At 44.9% G+C, this 20,600-nt stretch overlaps 1 protein-coding gene across 1 annotated transcript; it reads right to left on the bottom strand.

Moving 5' to 3' along the window:
• Positions 1–18,783: 18,783 nt before the first annotated feature.
• Positions 18,784–20,168, bottom strand: LOC129348711 (splicing factor, arginine/serine-rich 19-like). The gene is made up of 2 exons (XM_055009673.1): positions 19,766–20,168; positions 18,784–19,426 (listed from the first exon to the last, which is right to left on the bottom strand). The coding sequence occupies exons 1-2, from the start codon at positions 20,052–20,054 to the stop codon at positions 19,350–19,352; spliced, it is 366 nt and encodes a 121-aa protein (XP_054865648.1). The 5' UTR covers positions 20,055–20,168; the 3' UTR covers positions 18,784–19,349.
• Between the last annotated feature and the right edge of the window lie 432 nt (positions 20,169–20,600).

Here is a 20,600-nt window from a genome sequence, read left to right as displayed (position 1 = left end):
CCGATTATAGGGTCACTGGCAACTGCTGGATCACTGCAAACTAATATTGGCACTTGCAACTCACTCAGGGACGTGTCACTGTCTAGTCTAAAGCTGACTTCAATCCAGCCAATGTAGGGGATGGTTGTCTCATTAGCAGCAAACACAGTGAGCGTCTCGTCCTCCAGCAGTTCAGAAATGGGCCGGACAACTGTGTGGGGAAGATGCTGCTGCCGCCAGTTGTCATTTACTATGCTCGACTGTGCCCCTGTGTCCCAGAGAACTTTTACTGGATAATTGTCCATAAAACAGTTCACTGTGCATCTGTTTCCAACAAGGCTGACTAGTTGTGACTTGCGCTGTGGGGGAAGATAATGCACTTCGCAGGCTGTAGTTTGTGTGGGGACTAGTAATCGCCTTGGGAGCTCACTTTGGGACGCGTGGCTTTGGACTACTGCTGGTCCCGTCTCAGTAGTCCCTCCCCGTTTCCCGACTGTCTCTGAGCTCGGCATCCACGAGAGAAGTGACCCTCACGCCCACATTTGAAGCAGTGCGAACAGTTATCTCCTTCCCCCTCATCTCTGCACTTTTTACAGCCTTTTTCTCTCTGCTTTGGTCCACTTGGACGAGCACTTGTCTCCATAACTGATTGGAACATTTGCTGCATTTCTTTACGTAACTCGTCAATTATCTGCTGTGTTAGGACTTTCACTTTTTGCCTCTTTGCCTTTCACTGTTTTCACGGCCACCGCAGTCTGGAATTCTCTTGGCTTGGTGGGGCTCTGGACCGGTGTGGGGTCTGCCTCGTATTCTGTCTGGAGCCCTTGTACCTTGGGAATCTTTGCTGCAGCTGACCTTTTACGTTTCTCAAGTCTTTCACTTTCCAACTTCGATGCTTCAGTTACTTTTTCGATCAGCTGTTCATCTGTAGTGCACACATCACTGAGGAGGGGCAGTAACTGATACTTGACTGAATCACTGAGCAGCCCTGTTTCAATGGAACGTAAGAATTTGCCCTGTATTGTGCTTCGGCTGTACAGTTCATCAGTTTCCTCATTCGCAGCTTTCCACAACAGTTTTTCTTTCAGTTCAATGGCGCGAAAAACAAAATTCAAGGCAGTCTCTTTGTGCTCCTGGGAGACATTAAGCAGCTGGTGGTACAGTTCAGTAGGGCTGTCTACCTTGTAATGTCCCTTTAATATCGTGAGCAGCTTACCAAGGGTCAGTCCACGCTTGATTTCCAGCATATCTCTCAGTGGTAGGCCTGGACTAACAGCCCTGATCACTGCCTCGATTATTTCTGTCTCAGAGTGTCCTTTCTCTGTCCCCAACTCAATTTGACGCACTAGGCTGAGGTAGGAGAGTTTGTCCCTCTGTCCAGGTACTCCTATCTGCCCACAGATCTTGAACTCCCTTCTCAGAGTTACCTCCTGCAGAGTATGTGTTGGCTCTGGTTGGACTCTGAGTTGAGAATGTGTAATCTTGGGTGGTGAGGCATGTCTGGACAGTTCCTCTGATTCCCCTACTGTCTGCTTGTCATCCTGATGGGCTGAGTCTTTATTCAGTTTATTAATGTATGTACTTAAATCTTTGTAAAACTGCACAACTTGTTCGTCTTTTTCACTGATCTCAACCTCATCTAATATGTCTTCTGCCATCTTAATGAGTGCCCTTTTTGTCTTACTGTGAAGCTCTCCACTGTCCAGGCCGGAACATTTCAGTTGCCTGCAGACGTCCACAAGAAGCTCTCTCTCCAGCTGCCACAAAGCTGCACTCAGGTTATCACGCAGAGACTGGATCACTTCCATCTTTGACTGAAGAAGTAGGTTTGTCTCTTGGGAAGGAGGATCGATGGTGGTACTTTTGACTCACTGGCGCCCCCTCCTGGCTGGCTCGCCAAAATATGTTACACGGCTGAGAAAGATGGGCCAACTCTTCCTTGGTGCAACACATTTATTTTGCAGGAACTGCAAAAAGATGCAAAATTAACATGACTACAGGAGCTTGGTGCAGTTACGTTACTCAGATCACCGTATTGACTAGACTTCTTCTACATTACATTTACAAGTACTACTGAACAAATACTAGTACTGTAAACACAATATTTCAGAATCACATATGACTGGCACAAGTTGTACAATTTTACATTTTACAAAGATATCTTTATGAACTCAGAAAACCTTTTATTGTCTTTTAACCACTGCCTTTACCATGTTTTAACTGCAGCTTAATCACCTATGAATTACTTTTATGAACTGTATGGATCTTGTTTTTACCATTACTGTAACTTATTAATAACCATTGTACCTGTAACTCATTTCCACATTTAAATCACTTACAGCTTTAGCTAATGTACCACGTGTGACGATACATACTCCTCTGTCTTAGCTCAACTACATCATTTGCACTGGAATAGGTCCACACGAGAACACTCTTACTTAGCTTGACACACAGTTCATGCGCTTAAGACCAAAAACCTTCAAAAGTTCGTTTTACATGTCTTTTTACATAAACTCATGCTTGTACATTACTTTTGTGCATTTCTGGACACTTAGGTTATGACCTTTTCCTTGTACAAATCTCCACTGTCTTTTGGTTTATTACTACAATCATCCATGACCCACGTCCGCCATTTCAGAAACACGTGTTGGCTGACTCGTTTTTAACTCATAAACCTTTTAAAACACGCATTAGCTTATCACACGTTACTCGCTAAGGTACTTAAGGAACACTACCACTGTTTGATATAACTTGTGTTTTGCTACAAACCAGCTTACCTGCAAAAAGATGCAAAATTAACATGACTACAGGAGCTTGGTGCAGTTACGTTACTCAGATCACCGTATTGACTAGACTTCTTCTACGGCGTCAGCTACTGATCCCCAAAACACCAAGCGCCCTCTGCTGGCGTAAAAGAGTATTGCATCTTACCACAAAACACACTGTAACCCTTATAATAGTGGACAATATACAGCAAAACAGTAGTTAATCTTGTAGTTCTCCACCTTAGATAAAAGTAAATGGGGGGGAAACTATTTTAACGCATAACTTAAACACATAGTGCCACAGTGGCACTGAGAATGTAAAGGAGGTGTCGGGAAGGAAACCCAAACTTGTGACCTCTGGGAAGGACTGTATTTAGACTGGTTCAGTTACATTCAATCACCCCAGGTTGTCCGGCCAGAACAAAAGAATGATGAGAATCATGCCACTCTTAATTCACAAATGAGAATTTTCCATGGTCGTGAATATGGTTGTGTTTGATTTATTATTGCTGTGGTTTCTATAAAAGGACAAAGACAAAAAAATACAATAAAGCAATGACAACTACGAATGCAATAACACAGTGACAACAAATTATGTATAAAATAATGAAAAAGATTGACTATATTACTGAAATGTTCATGAATATGTGTACCATTCAACAAAAGAGGCTGTAATTTACATAAGGGCAAAAACAGTACAAACAACATATAGGCCCTTTAATACTGTGCCCCCTTTTATGAATAATGCCAAAGAAACACATGACAATATCAATCCGCCCTCTAAAACACTAAGAACTAAAGCCCAAATAACATTTGGCAAATAAGGGGTTAATGGTCCCAATGGACGAGAGGCGAGGCGCACACGCGCTCATCATGTGAACGGAGCATGCTGCCTAACTTCGAGACTTATGCACAGAATAAAGCCCCCCCGATTGGTTAAACGAAACTTTAGCAGACATATAACAACATAAACTGGACATGACTTACATTCTCATGGACGCACAACACGAAAGGGGGAAGAAAAGTATGCCGAGAAGAAGGGGAGAGGACAGAGCGTGTGCTCTCGCCGAAGTCACCTGCAGACTAACAAAAAAACAGCGCTACTGATATCTGTCTCCTGATTGGTGGAGAGCAGGGAGGGGAACACCGAGGAAAAAATACTATTGGTTGCTAGGTAGATTATGATAATATAAGAAATAGCAACTTAGAAAGTGCTAGAAGACGGAATATCCATTAACTTAAAGAAACATTACCAATATACAATAAAAAAAACCTTGTTAACAGCCGCCCCCAACTTTGAGGAGCAAAGTTGAACACAAGTCAATCTGGAATGTTTTGAGGAAGTGCAGGGAGTTTGATGAGCTTTGCAACAGGTCTGGTGTAGGATTTGTCTCTGGCCTGTAATTGAACAGTACGAATCCTTCCATCAGCTCCAGGAAAGACAGCAGTGATTTTACCAACAAGCCACAAGGTGCGGGGAAGCTGGTGGTCAACAACAAGAACAATGTCACCAACACCGATGTCCTCTTGATCCTGCTGCCACTTGGAGTGACTCTGGAGCGAAGGCAAATAGTTCCTGATGAAATGGCTCCAAAACTGGTCTGCTAAGACCTGACAATGTCGCCATCTGCGTCGGCTGAGGAGCTCTTTATCAGAGTAGACGACTTGCGGAGTGGACGGGTCCAGCCGCCCCATCAGCAGCACGTTGGGAGTGATCGGGTCCAAGTCTGCGACATCTGAAGAGGTGTAACCGAGGGGCTTGGAGTTGATGATGCTCTCCACTTCAGTCAGGATGGTTCTGAGGACCTCTTCGGTGACTGTTTGGGATCCCAGGATGGTGTGCAATGCTGACTTGATGGAACGGATTTCACGCTCCCAAGAACCCCCAAAGTGGGGCGCACTTGGCGGATTGAAGCGGAAATGTATTTGTTGACTGGCGAGCTTTGACTGCAAGTCAGGAGCGAGGGAGTTGAAAGTCTCCTGGAGTTCTGAGCTGCCACCTTTGAAATTTGTGCCTTGGTCAGACAGCAACTCGTGAGGTTTGCCTCGCCTGGAGATGAAACGGCGTAGACTCATCAGGAACGAATCAGTGTCCATGCTGGCCAGCAGATCTAGGTACACTGCACGAGTGGTGAGACATTTGAATATTATCCCCCATCGCTTCTTCTCCCAATCTTGATGAGAAATGGTCCAAAACAGTCCATTCCAGTCGAGTAGAAGGCAGGATGGTGTAGCCTTAAATTGGACGGCGGGAGGTCGGCCATTTTGGGGATAACGGGCTGGCTGCGCCATTTGCGGCACTCTGGACAGTGGTGTTGATGCTTGCGGACAGCCTCTCTGCCCCGCAAGATCCAATATCTTCTGCGCAGTTCAGTAAAAACTCTCTCTGGACCTGGGTGAGCGAGCTTGCTGTCGTAGTCCGCAATGATCAGCTTTGTGATGGAATGATGAGGGTCTAGGACGATAGGGTGTAAGACGTCTGAGCTGAGTGATTCACAGCGTCTTAGACGTCCCCCAACACGGATCAACTGAGTCTCGGGATCATATTCTGGGGCCAAGGTGAGGAGTCTACTGCTTGACGGAATGGTCTCTGATGAGGAGATGAGTGCGTACTCCTCTGGAAAGCTGTCAATCTGAACTTGTTTGAGGAGGGAAAGTTCAGCTTGTCTGTACGATTCAGTGGCCGCCCCGTGACATGCTCGAACTGTGGCTTCCAGCAGATCTTGGAAGGTGTTAAACTGGCTGGCATCTGGCAGAGGTGAGGAAGAGGAAGTGGAGATGAGGCCACAGAATTTAGCTTTGCGCAGCTCAGCTGAATCATCGGAGCCGGAGATGTCTGGAGCAGAAGGCCATGTTGACTCACTGTTGTGGAGAAAGGCAGGTCCGGCGCTCCAGCGGCTGCGAGTTTGGATCTGTGAGAGACTCAGGCCGCGAGTAATATCATCAGCAGGATTTTCACTGGAATGGACATAGCGCCACGAGCTACCCTCAGTTAACTCCTGGATGTCTGCAACTCTGGCCCCAACAAACACCTTGTAGCGGCAGGAAGGAGACTGCAACCAAGCCAACACAGTGGTGGAGTCGGTCCAGTACGTGATGGAGGAGATTGGAATTGTGAGCTCTCGTTTCAGGACCATACCAAGCTGGGCCCCAACGTGGGCAGCACAGAGTTCCAGCCTGGGGATGGACTGCTGACGGACAGGAGCAACACGAGAGCGGGCCGTTAGGAACGCCACCTGGACTTCACCTTCCGCGCTGACAGTACGCAGGTAGGCGACCGACCCATAAGCCCTCTCTGATGCATCTGAGAAGATGTGGATGCTTCGGGATGCAGTTGAGAGGTGGGTCTCTGGATGGACAAAACAGCGACTAAGAGTAACATTAGAAAGTGATGGAAGTTCGCTCACCCATGCCTGCCACAGCTGAAGCAGATCTTCTGGAAGGTGAGGATCGTCCCAGTCCCGTTTCTTTCCCCAGAGGCTCTGCACCATGATCTTGGCTCGTGTGGTGTATGGAATGAGCAGCCCCAGGGGATCATATTGCCTGGCTAGGACTCGGTAGATGTTGCGCATTGTAGGCTCTGGTTGCTCGGTGTGACGGAGGCGATAGGCAAGGGTGTCAGATCTGCAGTGCCAGTGAAGCCCGAGAGTCCGTTCTGGTGGATCAACAACGTCCATGGACAGCCATAGATCTCTGCCCTCTGATGTGAGCTCAGGAGGCATGTGACTGATGATGTCTGGGACATTGGTGGCCCACTGCCGGAGTTCGAAACCACCTGACTGGAGTAGAACTTGAATCTTGGAGACAAGCTGCTTTGCATCTGAGACGGACGGGAAACTTTGAAGGAGATTGTCCACGTAAAAACAGTTTTCAACTGAGTGCCGAGTGTCTTCCTCAGGGCCGCTGTGATCGATAACATGCTTTTGGAGGGCGAAGGTCGCACAGCAGGGACTGCAGGTGGTGCCGAAAGGAAGCACCTACCATTGGTAGATATCAGGCTTGGTGCTGCGATTCATGTCTCTCCAAAGGAAGCGGAGGAAGGGCTGGTCATCGGACAGGAGGCAAACTTGATGAAACATACCCTTAATGTCGCTGCTCACTGCTATGGGGTACTGTCTGAAACGGAGCAGGACACCGAGAAGACTGGAACTAAGAGTTGGCCCTGGAAGTAAATGTTCATTCAGGCTGTTGCCCTGGAATGTGAATGAGCAGTTGAAGACGATGCGGTCTTTGCCATTGTGATGGACCATAAGATGTGGGATATACCAAGAACTGCTGTTCTGCTCTTCGGAGGGTGTGAGCTTTCTGATGTAGCCTGAGTCCACTAGCTTCTTGATCTCTTGGCCATAGGAAGCAGCCTTGACTGAGTCTTTGGTGAGTACCACGTAGATGACTCATTACAGCTTCCTTAGGAGCCTTGAGAGGAGGAAGACCTTCCTTCCACAGCAGTGGAGTGGCATATCTCTGGACATTGTCTATTTTGACTCTGACTGTCTTCTCCTCTAGCAGTTTGATGGCTGCATTGTCCTGCTTGGACCTGGTAATGAGCTTCTCATTACGATATGGTAGAATGTCCATCTGCCACAATCTGGACACATGACTGAGGAGGTCAGCAGATGGAGAAGTGTTGATTAGCAGACACTGTTGAGTAGAGGGCTGATGCAGCAGGACTTTGGCAGGACCTTGCAAAGTCCAACCAAGTCGAGTCTTCAGTGCCGCGGGGCCACCTGGTGGGCCTAGGTGTACTGGCTCCACCGGTGTCAGAAGGTGGGGATAGTCCGAGCCGATAAGGAGGAGTGGCTGGGCTTGACTGAATGAATGTAGGGGTAGGCCTCTGAGATGATGATAGGTTTTCTGAAGGGCTTCGACTGGATGAGAGTGCTTGGAGAGGCCCAATTCTGCAGCGGTGAAGGCTCTTTGAATACAAAAACGTTTCTGAGGATGGGCCATGGAGGATATGGAGAAGGCCACTGACTTTCCGGAGATTGTCTTTATATCTTGACGGATAGTTCTGAGAGCCAAGTCCTCATTCTGTCCCTTGAGATGGAGCTCTTGAGCAGCACGATGAAGGATGATGGTGCGCTCAGAGCCATCGTCGAGGATAGCGTAAGTCTCGAGTCTGTGCTTGCCATTGTGGAGGATAACTTTGACCATCTTCAGCAAGACACAACTACTTCGAAGGTCTGGATCTAGATAGTAGGTAGCTGGCTGCTCTGTTGCCAGAGCTGGCTCTGATGTAGTTGTAGTGGTAGAGTTAACCTCATGGAGAATGTCAAGGTGGGTCTGATTGCACTGTTGACATTTAGCCTTGAGGTAGCATTTGACGGCAAGATGATTTCTGCCACATCTCCAACAGCGCTTACCAGTCTTGATCCAGGATAGTCTCTGATCCGTAGACAACCTTTTGAACTCTGGACACTGATTGAAGTAATGCTGTATGTTATCACAGAAGGGGCAATACTTCTTTGGTTTCTCAAGTCTAGAGTTATGAGAGCGGACTTGAGTTAAAAGCTCAGCAGACTTGGGAGCAGGATCTGAGCCAAGCAGTACTGTAGTAGTGCGTGCACTGGATTTAGGCTGTTTGGGCTTAACAACCTTCTGGCGGTCGTCTCGTGAGGGCCGCGAGTGAGAGGGTTGGAAGTCCTCATCCTGAACATGGACTTCGTATTCGAGCCAGTTGGAAAAGTGCACCAAGGTTGGTATTGGAGTGCGGATAGGGTCGATGTAGCGCTTGAACTGTGACCTGAGTTCGTGCGGCAACTTAGAAAGAAGACGAGAGGTATGCGAGCCACATTCCAACTCAGTCCTGCCATCCTTGCCCAGTTGCTCTAACATGCCAACCAGGGCTCTGACTTTGAGGGCGAAGAGGTGGAAACCTCGGCTGTTTCCACTTCTGATTGGAGGCTCGGCCAAAACTTCATTAATGCGCTGCAGGGCTAATTTGTGAGGTTGCCCATATATTTCAGTCAATGTGGACATCGTCTTAGAATAGGGCGTTGAGCTGTTGCTATAGGAATCTGCTATAAGGAGAGCGTCTTCCAGCTTGAGGTGATCGACCAATATTTGGAATTTGAATCGCTCAGTTGCATCTCTGGGCAAGATATTGTCGAGAGCTATCTTAAGTCGAGCAAACTGACGCGGATCATCATCAGTGAAATAAGGAATACGAGGTTTAGGCCCTCTGTAGGTTGCCTCTACTGAGGGTGGCTCCTGAATGGCAGTGTATGGCTCAACATACTCTGGAGTGGTCTGAAACCCTACATCATATGATGGAAGGTATGACACCGGAGGTGGTGGAGGAGGTAGCAGATCATCAGCGGGAGGAGGAGGAGGAAAGGGCTCAACAGATGGAGGAATGGGCACAGCTTCAGGCCAGGGCGGGAGATCATCTGCTAGTGCCGCTTGATTGCGATTTGGAGTGGATGTTCTCTCAGGAGGAGCATAGGGCACGTATGAGGCGGCGCTGACCTCAAACCGAGCAGGTTGCCTTGGAGTGAATCTTTGAGGTTGAGGCGACGATCTCGGGGAGAGAGTATTGAAGAGATTTTGCATATCTCGTCTGAGCTGGCTGTTTTCCTCTTTCATCTCCTGTAAGGCTGACATGACTGCTTCGGAGCTGAGGGTTTGAGACGCAGGAGTCACTGGAGTTGGAGAGAAGACTGCTGCAGGAGGTGGGATAGCTGCACCCTTGATGGAGTGGTCATGGAGTGTAAGAGAAGGAAGATGGCGTGGCGGGAGAGTAACCATGAAGTCATCGAGGTAGCGAGGCCGACGAGCATCACGGCGGGGACGAGTTTGAGCCATTGTAGAGCTGAGGTAACTGAAGAATCCGGCTCGAAGGACCTTGTAAAGGAGGTGTCGGGAAGGAGACCCAAACTTGTGACCTCTGGGAAGGACTGTATTTAGACTGGTTCAGTTACATTCAATCACCCCAGGTTGTCCGGCCAGAACAAAAGAATGCTAGTTTACACTCAATCATGCCACTCTTAATTCACAAATGAGAATTTTCCATGGTCGTGAATATGGTTGTGTTTGATTTATTATTGCTGTGGTTTCTATAAAAGGACAAAGACAAAAAAATACAATAAGCAATAACAACTACGAATGCAATAACACAGTGACAACAAATTATGTATAAAATAATGAAAAAGATTGACTATATTACTGAAATGTTCATGAATATGTGTACCATTCAACAAAAGAGGCTGTAATTTACATAAGGGCAAAAACAGTACAAACAACATATAGGCCCTTTAATACTGTGCCCCCTTTTATGAATAATGCCAAAGAAACACATTACAATATCAATCCGCCCTCTAAAACACTAAGAACTAAAGCCCAAATAACATTTGGCAAATAAGGGGTTAATGGTCCCAATGGACGAGAGGTGAGGCGCACACGCGCTCATCATGTGAACGGAGCATGCTGCCTAACTTCGAGACTTATGCACAGAATAAAGCCCCCCCGGTTGGTTAAACGAAACTTTAGCAGACATATAACAACATAAACTGGACATGACTTACATTCTCATGGACGCACAACACGAAAGGGGGAAGAAAAGTATGCCGAGAAGAAGGGGAGAGGACAGAGCGTGTGCTCTCGCCGAAGTCACCTGCAGACTAACAAAAAAACAGCACTACTGATATCTGTCTCCTGATTGGTGGAGAGCAGGGAGGGGAACACCGAGGAAAAAATACTATTGGTTGCTAGGTAGATTATGATAATATAAGAAATAGAAACTTAGAAAGTGCTAGAAGACGGAATATCCATTAACTTAAAGAAACATTACCAATATACAATAAAAAAAACCTTGTTAACAGAGAACATTCAGTGGCCACTCCCCGAGGCACTGGTTCAGATATGTGGATGACACATGGGTCACCATCAGGAAGGGTGAGGTCGAACCTTTCACAGAACACTTCAACTCGGTGGATAAAAACATCAAGTTCACAAGAGAGGATGTCCAAGACAACTGTCTGGCATTTCTAGATTGCGTGGTACGCATTGAAACCAATGGGGAACTCAACATTGGGGTCTACAGAAAACCCACTCACACAGACCAGTACCTCCTGTTTGATTCACACCACCCACTAGAACACAAGTTGGGGGTGATCCGTACCTTAAAGCACAGAGCACAGAACATCCCATCAGAAGCGGATGGAAAAAGAAGGGAACACAAACATATTCACTCTGCTCTTCAAATTTATGGCTATCCAAACTGGGCTTTTATCAAAACAGCAAAAAAGCGCAGGGAGGATAAGAAAGACGAGGACCACAAAAAGAGAAACAACATCGTCATCCCCTATGTGGCAGGAATTTCAGAGAAACTCAGGAGGATCTTTAACACCCACCAGATCCCAGTACACTTCAAGCCCAGCAACACTCTGAGGCAAAAGCTGGTCCATCCCAAGGACAAAATTCCAAGGGAGAAACAGAGCAATGTGGTGTACGCAGTGCAGTGCAATGAGGAATGCTCTGACCTGTACATTGGAGAGACTAAGCAGCCATTACACAAGCGCATGGCACAACACAGGAGGGCCACGACCACAGGCCAGGACTCAGCAGTCCACCTCCACCTCAAGGAGAAGGGGCACTCCTTTGATGACCACAAGGTGCGCATTCTAGCCAGAGAGGACAGATGGTTTGAGAGAGGGGTAAAAGAAGCCATTCATGTCAAACTAGAAAGGCCATCTTTGAACAGAGGAGGGGGCCTGAGACACCACTTGTCTCCCACTTACAACGCCATTCTTAGAGCCCTCCCAAGGAGGTGCAGCCATCTGTCCCACCTGCAGTCAGGTGACCCCCAACCACCCTCCTAGAGGGCTGGGAGGGGTAACGACCGCCCATCAAAGGCTAACGACTCCTAACGAGTCTATTGGTTTCGGGTCTTTGTCCACTTGTTTTTGCCACCACCCTCCTGGTGGATAAATATCTGGTACTCCCCACCAGGCTTTCAGAACTGAAGAAGCCTCTTGGATGAGAGGTGAAACGTTTTCGACTCACACGAGGTTAGTCCAGTTGCCATAACTTATGCTTGCTTGAGACTTATCATGACCTGGATGACTGAGAACATCCACAGATTGATGTCAAAGACCTTAACTCGCATGGTAACATGCATCAATTACACAACTTTTAAAAGATAGTGTGCCATCATTATCTTTTTACAAATTACTGCACAAATACATTAATTTGAAAAAATTAAAATGTAAAAAGCCTCATCTGATTTTGTAAATTATGCATTACCCTGCCAGCACCAACTGAGCAACTTTCCAGCATTCAGGTGAAAGAGTGTCTACTCAGCCCAGGACAGCTGATTTTGAGGTCTTCATATGTCCTAAAAACATCAACTGCAAACACTGTATGCAAATCGATGGTGCCAGGCCAGTATCCAGTCGCTATTAAGTCTTTCATCTGTAGTGTCCACTGGCAGTGACAGTTTTCAGGTCAGCAGAAGAAGACGAAGGTCATAACGACCTGTTGAGACAAACGGTAGTTAAAATCATCAAAATTAGCCAAGGATATGTTTGCACACTACTTAAAATGTTAACATACATTACCATTTATGTTAATGAAAATTATTTTTTTTCCAGCACCGACTGACAACATTTCTGGATGACAACAGCAAATTCTTCTGGGCAAAGCAAACGGCAGAAGACGAACTATGTAAAAGATAAATTGATAATTGTTACTTCTACCAGGAAGGTACTGGCATATAATACATTATGATGGGACAGAAAAGCAATATTGTGAAAACTACGGTGGCCGAGAGGTGCAAACCAAATTTACATAATGCAAAACACTTTTACAACCTCCAAGACAAATTTACAAGCGATAAAACACTTTTACAAGTCCAAAAACACTTTTACAAATCCAAAATCCAAATTTACATAATGCAAAAAAATTTTACAACCTCCAAGACAAATTTACAAGCGACAAACCACTTATACAACCTCCAAGACAAATTCACAAGCGACAAAACACTTTTACAAGTCCGAAAACACTTTTACAAATCCAAATTTAACCGGAAAGGGAATGTCCCAACTCCGGGGTATAACCGGAAGTGACAACGAGGAGCGGCTAATGCAACTTTTTGTTGTTGTTAATGGTGAACCAAGCGAGCGGGTGACTGTTGCATCGTGGCCCAAATAACTTTGCACAACATCTTAAGTTTAGTTCAGTTGTTTTGACTGAAGCTCGTACACAATCACCAAGCACATATCTTTTAGGTACCGCTTCTTCTGTGGTTCTCTCACAACAGCAACATTCAGTAGGTAACATTACGCTCGTGCGCCCTCTACTGGAGAAACCGTATAACAACAATATAACGTTGTAATAATTACTGTCCACAGTATACTTGTACATTTAACTTGGAACAACCACAGAACGCCCCCATTTCATTGTCGGTAACGGTAACGGCCTTGTAACGATGAACATAGTAATTTGATTACTCGTTACTGACAAAAGTAACGCCGTCAGTAACGCCGTTTATTTTAACGCCGTTCTTCCATCACTGTCTATATACATGCAATAGCAAGAACTGTTCTTAATAACACAAAATAGGCTGTACTGTGTTTTTAGTGTTTTTAGTTATTTTGTGTTTTATTTGTTTTTATTTATTGTACCGTGTTTTTATTGTGTGACGGTGTTTTAAATGTTTGTGTGGTTTTTAAATTTTGTCTTACAGCTGTGACAAAAGATGAATTTCTGTTTTTACTTGGAACAGTCAAAAAAGTTATATTATATTATATTATATTATATTATATTATATTATATTATATTATATTATATTATATTATATTATATTATATTATATTATATGTACGTGTACATGTGTATTTGGTCAGAGAAGGCCAGAAAATGAACGGCCAGAATACGTTGATCTGTACCGTATTTCTAATTCGTTCCACATCAACGTAACGGCGGACAAATTACGTTTGTGCTGCAACGGAATTGAGAATGCAGTTTAGCTGTCAGAGAACGTAATTTTGTGAGTACAGGGTTGTTTAAATTACAGGAAAGTTTTCATAAAAACTCACTGTGTCTTCTGAGGCCTCGACAACATCTGGAGAACGTTTCTAAATGTTGGTTTGAGAACGTTCTTCGTTCGTTATCATGGAACATTATCATAGAAGTTATCAATAAGGACTCATTTTCACTAATTTTCGTTTTGTTTTTAAATAACGCTTCCATTTTACTTTTGTTTCACTTCACGACAATGATTTTTTCATCTAGTTTCGTTTTTTTCCTTAGTTTTCGTTAACGATTTTAACCTCGGTGGTGCAAAGCGAGCTGATCCACATCCAGAGGAGGTCACAGGACTTTCTACAGCCAAACAAGTCTACCAGGGAAGAGTAGAAGAGAAGTTATGGAAGAGTGAGGGGCCATTTCGGTTTGATGAACTTGGAATGGAATCCAGTTGAAGGAAGTCACTGGAACGGGCCTCAGAGAAACTGTGGAGCTGAAGGGAAACGGCTCCTGAACTCCATCAACTCTGTTTGTGAAGAAGATCGAGAAGTTCCTTCAGGTTGGGATCAGCTGATTAAAGCTCACTTTGTTGATTCTCACATTCTTCCTTCACTTGCTGCATTTCAGCTCCTTTTTTGCAATTTCCATTTGTCAAAAAAAGATTTAAGTTTTACTTCAAAAAATATGAAGCTTTGCTTGAAAATGAACATGAAAATACCTCTAAAATCAAGTTTGTGTGACCTATATTAAATATTACAGCATTTTACCATTATCAGCACAACAGTTAGTATATTTAACATTTAATATGTGTACTTCTAGCAACGACATATATATGCAAAGTTATTAGCACAAAAGCACATCAATCTTACAGGTACACACTGTATTTTACATGTAATAAAGGCAGAGATGCCCATGTTACTTGTTCTAAATTTTATAGCAGGTTTCCATTTTCAGCACAACTGTGACAATTGAATTGTTTTGGAGAAATAAATGTAAAAATTACAGCATTGAATGTTCTACATATTAGGACATTTTTCCATTAAATAACTGTGCAACAGTCAAGAAATGTACTTTTTCTAGAGGAAAAAAATGTTATAAAAAAGACAGTCATGTCCTGATTAGCTTATTTACGGTGATTGTGTGTGATATAAACAGTGACAAACTGTTTCAGAGTTACAGACTTTTACCGTCATGCTTTGACAGTTTTTCACCGCGAAATCTCTGAACATTTTGCTCTTTCCCTCTGTGTTTGTGAAAATTCTGAACAAAGTACAGAAGCTCAGTGCGGTTTGGAGCCAAGCATAAGAACATCACAGCAAATAGTGCAGAACAACTGAGCCAGAGATGCAGAGTATCTGCAGCAACACTTTCAATAACGGATTCCTCTGAAGTCACAGAAAGCAGCTTCTCACTGACTGATCACAGCAAACACGACAAACACATTTCTACGAGCAAATGTTGGCTTCACAGATGTTAGAATCAGGTCCACCTGTAGGGGCGGGAAACTGTAACAGCTGTCTTATTTCTGCGTTGTTGAATCTATGCACTACACTAAATTGAGGTGAGGGAGGGTTAGAGTCTGGTTGAGCCGTGTTTACAATTTGACCCCCCTCTGGTTTTGGAAAGGATCTGGAGGCGGTACGTTGCTGATGAGGCTGAGGCTTCTGTCTCATTTACCACTTTTAAACCAGCGTCACAACGTTCTGTTTGGTGGAGTATTTGAGGGGGAGTTTGCGGTGGTTGTGGTGTTAGCTGTTTTACTGTGAAAGGCCCAACAGGAAGTGCCCGTTGTTATGTGCCGGAGCTTGTGTTGTAATGTGAACGGCTTTGAACCAGACGCATATAAAAAGTGTTCTGAAGTGTTCACAAATGTGTCGCTTGATTACCTATACCTAACAACACGACATGGTGTCAGAAGCGGAGCGGCAGTAAGAGCGTCAGGGTGAGAAAAGGAACAGTTCTGGGAGCGAAAAAGGACTTTTCTTTTCGGGACTGAAAGATGTCGCAAGGAGAAGCGGGAGCTAGCGCGGAAGCGGTGCGGCCTCGCTCGCCCCAGCAACAGGTAAACAGCAGAGATAATTCCAATCCACCCCCGAACGCCACATTCACCATTCAGTCTCCCGAGCCGTTTGATTTCGCTAAGCCACAACAGTGGGAAAAGTGGATACGGAGATTTGAACGATTCAGACAAGCTAGCAACTTGCATCTTAGCTCAGAGGCTAACCAAGTAAACACGCTCATCTACTGTATGGGGGATGATGCGGACGACATCCTTCGAGGTCAAGCTTTATCAGAAGTGTAGAGACATCAGTACCAAGCAGTAAGAGACACCTTAGACACATACTTTGTGCCAAGGAAAAACATAATCTACTAGAGAGCCCGGTTTAACCAGAGAGTGCAGCAGGTTGATGAAACTGTTGACTCCTTTGTCACCGCGCTTTATGCTTTGGCTGTAAACTGCAACTATGGAGCTCTGCACGATGAACTGATAAGAGATCGTCTCATCGTAGGACTCAGGGACACCAGTTTAGCTGAGAGACTGCAAATGGACAAGGATTTGATGCTGGAGAAAGCAATAAATCAAGCCTGGCAGTCAGAAGTCATAAAAAGACAACAAACGGACATCAGAGGGGAAAATAAAGTGGAAATTGATGCTGTAACGATGAAATTCAAGAAAAAGCCAGCATTCAAGTCCCCAGGTCAACCCAAACAAGTAACAAAGACCAAAACAACAAACGAGAAATCCTGCTACAGATGTGGAAAAACCCCTGCGCATGGAAAAGGACAGTGCGCAGCAAAGGACGTGACTTGTCGTTCATGTGGAAAAAGAGGACATTACAGTAAAGTGTGTAAATCTGTAAAGTCAGTGCATGTGATTGAAACTGAGAAATGTGTCACTCCTATGTTTTTAGGTTCTGTAGATGCAGGTTCAGATCCTTGGTATGCAGACCTTATGATCAGAAACCACAAAGTCAGATTTAAGATAGACACAGGAGCGGATGTTTCTGTTATCCCGGCCCAGATGTACTACTGTATAAAAATGAGACAGGGTTATGTAAACCAAATAGACCATTGTTTGGACCAGGTGGTACTCCACTCAATGTGTTGGGCATGAGCAAGGAAACATTGTGCAAAGGGGAACAAGAAATACAAGAGGATATGTATGTGATCAAAGATTTGCACATTGCGCTGTTAAGCAGACCAGCTAGTGTCAAGCTAAATCTTGTAGATTCTTTGTAGAGCAGATAGCATAGACATGAAAATGCTAAATGAGAGTTACCCAAAGTTGTGTCAGGGATTGGGTTTAATGCAACAACCTTACACTATTAAGTTGAAGCCTAATGCTGTGCCTTTTTCCCTGGCCACTCCAAGGCGGGTCCCCATTCCTTTACTAGGAAAAGTGAAAAAGGAACTGGAAAGAATGGAATCCATGGGAGTAATCAGCAGAGTTGAAGAGCCAACTGAATGGTGCTCAGGGATGGTTCCAGTGCCAACCAAAAATGACTCTGTGCATATTTGTGTTGACCTAACTCACCTCAATGAAGCAGTGTGCAGAGAAAAGTACATCCTGCCCTCAGTTGAACAGACACTTGGATCCCTGTTCGGGGCAAAAGTCTTTAGTAAGTTGGATGCAAACAGAGGCTTTTGGCAGGTTCCATTGTCACCAGAGTCAGCACACTACACAACATTCATTTACCCCTTTCGGACGCTACCACTTCAATAGACTTCCTTTGGAATAGCCTCAGCCCCAGAGCATTTTCAGCGGAAAATGTCAGTGATTCTGAACAGGTTGCCAGGCGTGGTTTGTCATATGGATGATATCCTCATTTGGGGACAGGACCAGCAAGAGCACAACACGAGACTTCACACTGTGCTAAACAAACTACAAGAGGCCGGTGTCACATTAAACATGGAAAAATGTGAACTGAGCAAGCAAGAGGTAAAGTTCCTCGGACACGTTTTGTCTGCGGAGGGAGTCCAGCCTGACCCGGACAAAATCAGAGCTGTCAAAGAAATGAAAGAGCCGTCAAACGTCAGTGAAGTACGCAGCTTTTTAGGGATGGTCAACCAGTTAGGTAAATTCATTCCCAGACTGGCTGAAAAAGACAAGCCCCTAAGAGACTTGCTGTCGAAGAAGAATAAGTGGGTTTGGAGTTGTGCGCAACAAAAAGCATTTGATCAGCTGAAAAGTGAGCTGACTTCAACACCTGTTCTCACACACTATGACCCAAACAAAGAACTGAAACTGTCAGCAGATGCCTCATCCTTTGGACTTGGAGCAGTCCTTTTTCAAAAAGAGGGTGAGCAGTGGAGACTGGTAGCATATGCGTCATGCTCTTTGACAGAGACAGAGCAGAGGTATGCACAGGTGGAGAAAGAGGCGCTTGGACTAACGTGGGGATGTGAAATATTCAAAAATTTTCTCATCGGGAGACACTTCTCATTAGAGACTGACCACAAGCCACTTGTCAGCCTGCTAGGACATCAAGCCCTGACTGAGCTTCCACCCAGGATCCAGCGGTTCAGACTCAGGCTCATGAGGTACAGTTACTCAATCTCACACACTCCAGGCAAAGCACAAGAGAGAGAGAGACGAGGAAGGACAGTACAGCATTCAACAGGAGACATCGCGTGAGAGACCTTCCTCAACTTTCACCAGGACAACCAGTGTGGATCACGGATACAAAGTGTGAAGGGACTGTCATCTCATCTCATTCCACACCACGTTCATATGTAGTGGAGAGCCCTTCAGGAGCCATCAGGAGAAATAGGCATCACCTCCAACCATTGCCTGAAAGCACATCAGAAATTCAAATGCCAAGTACACCTGTAAGACCACCAGAGGGCGTCTTACCCACACCCAAAAGTTCTGAGACTACATCTCAGACCCCAAAGACAGCAACACCAGGTGCTGTCAAAACAAGGTTTGGCCGAGTTGTTGTGAAACCTCAAAGACTGGACTTGTAACAAAAGAAAGGTTAACTAAAAGGGAAAAGCTCGGAGATAGACAGAGAAAAAAAAAGTGTTTTTCAGATATGCAGTAAAATGTTTATTTTTAGTCTGCAATGTTTTCAAGGGGGATGTGGTGTTAGCTGTTTTATTGTGAAAGGCCCACCAGGAAGTGCCCGTTGTTATGTGCCGGAGCTTGTGTTGTAATGTGAATGGCTTTGAACCAGATGCATATAAAAAGTGTTCTGAAGCTCTACAAATGTGTCGCTTGATTACCTATGCCTAACAACACGACAGTGGTGGTGAGGCATCTACATCATTTAATAAATCGTGGAAATCAACAGCTGTGCTGGACTGAGGGTTTCCATTTAGTAAATTATGAAAATGCGAGTCATTGCTCTCTACATCATTTAATAAATCGTGAAAATCACTGGGTGTGATGGAATGAGGATCAACAAGTTCCTCCACATCAAAAAGTTCTTGGTTTAAGGTTTGTAATTCATTCGACCGGTCGCTTGCATTTTCAGCCATGGTCACTTTAATGTCACACCTTGTTTAAAATATTACTTTGACCGAGAAACAACAAACCTAACAAAACACCTCAAATGTAATTACAACCTTTCAATGCTGATACAAATGTGGATGCAGCGTAGAAAAGTTCATTTGCAGCAGAAAATGTGACTGCTGTCATCAGGTTCTCTTCCGTCTCTTCTCTCTTCTCACAGACACCCTCCTCCTGCCTCCTTTCAGACGCTCCCTTTGACCACCTGAGAGAGATGGAACAAGTTTTACCACACATTCTAAAAAGTACCAAAGCGAGGACTAACAAAATAATAATAATTCCGTATTAGACGTAAAACTATTTAAATAAAAGATTCAAAATGACTTAGCTTAGCATAGGAACAAGCTGCACTCTTAAAATAATAATAAAAATCTACAACACATTTAAAACAACAGAATCACTATGAACAGGAACCACTGATCGCCGTCTGTTGGACTGCAAAACCAACAGAACTAGGAAACTTTCTTTGCTGCGGAACCCTTGGCCGCAGCCTGTTGCATGTCGGACTGAAAAACCACCAAGACAACGATTAAGACAAGCTCACCGTTCGGGCAGGATCTTTGACTGCTCCTGGATCTATTCCGGGTTCTGGTCCTGCTTCTCCCGCTGCTGCTGCTGCTGGAAGTGGAGGAACTCCTGGAGGTGCTGCATCGCGAGGTCACGAAGCGCTTTATCCTGCCAGGAGGAAGAGGACGTACCTCTGGACCGTGGGGAACCAGAGGAGATGATGCACTCTCTGAGGTCTGTGGAGCTGAAGGATCGGTAGAAGTAGATGGAGCCCGATGAACCTGGAAATCAGTGGAAGCCTGAAGAACCTGAACGGTCGACTGCATGAAAATAGGGATTTTTGTCTGTAAACAGCACTGAACATTTCCGTGGAATTTCAAGTTAATGGCAGTGCACTGCAATTTGCAGGCAGCACAAAAAACTACCGAGAAATGCCAGGAATTAACGTGGACAGCTGATGTCCCGGGGGGGAGCTTTCCAGTCAGTGAAAATGCTGTGAGCTATACAAATGCAAATCAGAGTGGTGGGTGTGGAGGTGTAAGGTAGGGGGGTTGGTGGGTTTGGAGGTGTAAGGTAGGGGGGTTGGTGGGTGTGGAGATGTAAGGTTGGGGGGTTAGGGGTGGGGGTTGACTTTTCACACTTGCATTAGTTTTTTTAAGAGAAAAAGGACACAAACAAAACTATACAGTTTATACTTTATTTGAATCAGGGTTCATACAGCTTTTATAAAAGTAAATAAAAGCACATCACAGGCACCTTTCAACACTGTCAAAATCCTAAATCTCAAACACCATGCAGAGCAGCATGACTACAGTCACGTTTTCTCTTATGTTGCTTTACTGTACAGTGGATATGTTTACCACACATCTTCC

The sequence above is a fragment of the Amphiprion ocellaris genome, chromosome 4 (genome assembly GCF_022539595.1).
Source record: "Amphiprion ocellaris isolate individual 3 ecotype Okinawa chromosome 4, ASM2253959v1, whole genome shotgun sequence".
Classification (NCBI taxonomy): Eukaryota; Metazoa; Chordata; class Actinopteri; family Pomacentridae; genus Amphiprion; species Amphiprion ocellaris.
The sequence above is the reverse complement of the archived record's forward strand: the minus strand, read 5'-3'. Positions and strand labels throughout refer to the sequence as shown.

Bases quoted from the DNA above. Each gene is read 5' to 3' on its own strand.
- LOC129348711 (XM_055009673.1), bottom strand. From the start codon at position 20,054: ATGCAGTCGACCGTTCAGGTTCTTCAGGCTTCCACTGATTTCCAGGTT. The intron at 19,427-19,765 runs GTGAGCTTGTCT...CATCTCTCTCAG, and splicing joins TCAAAGATCCTGCCCGAACG to GTGGTCAAAGGGAGCGTCTG.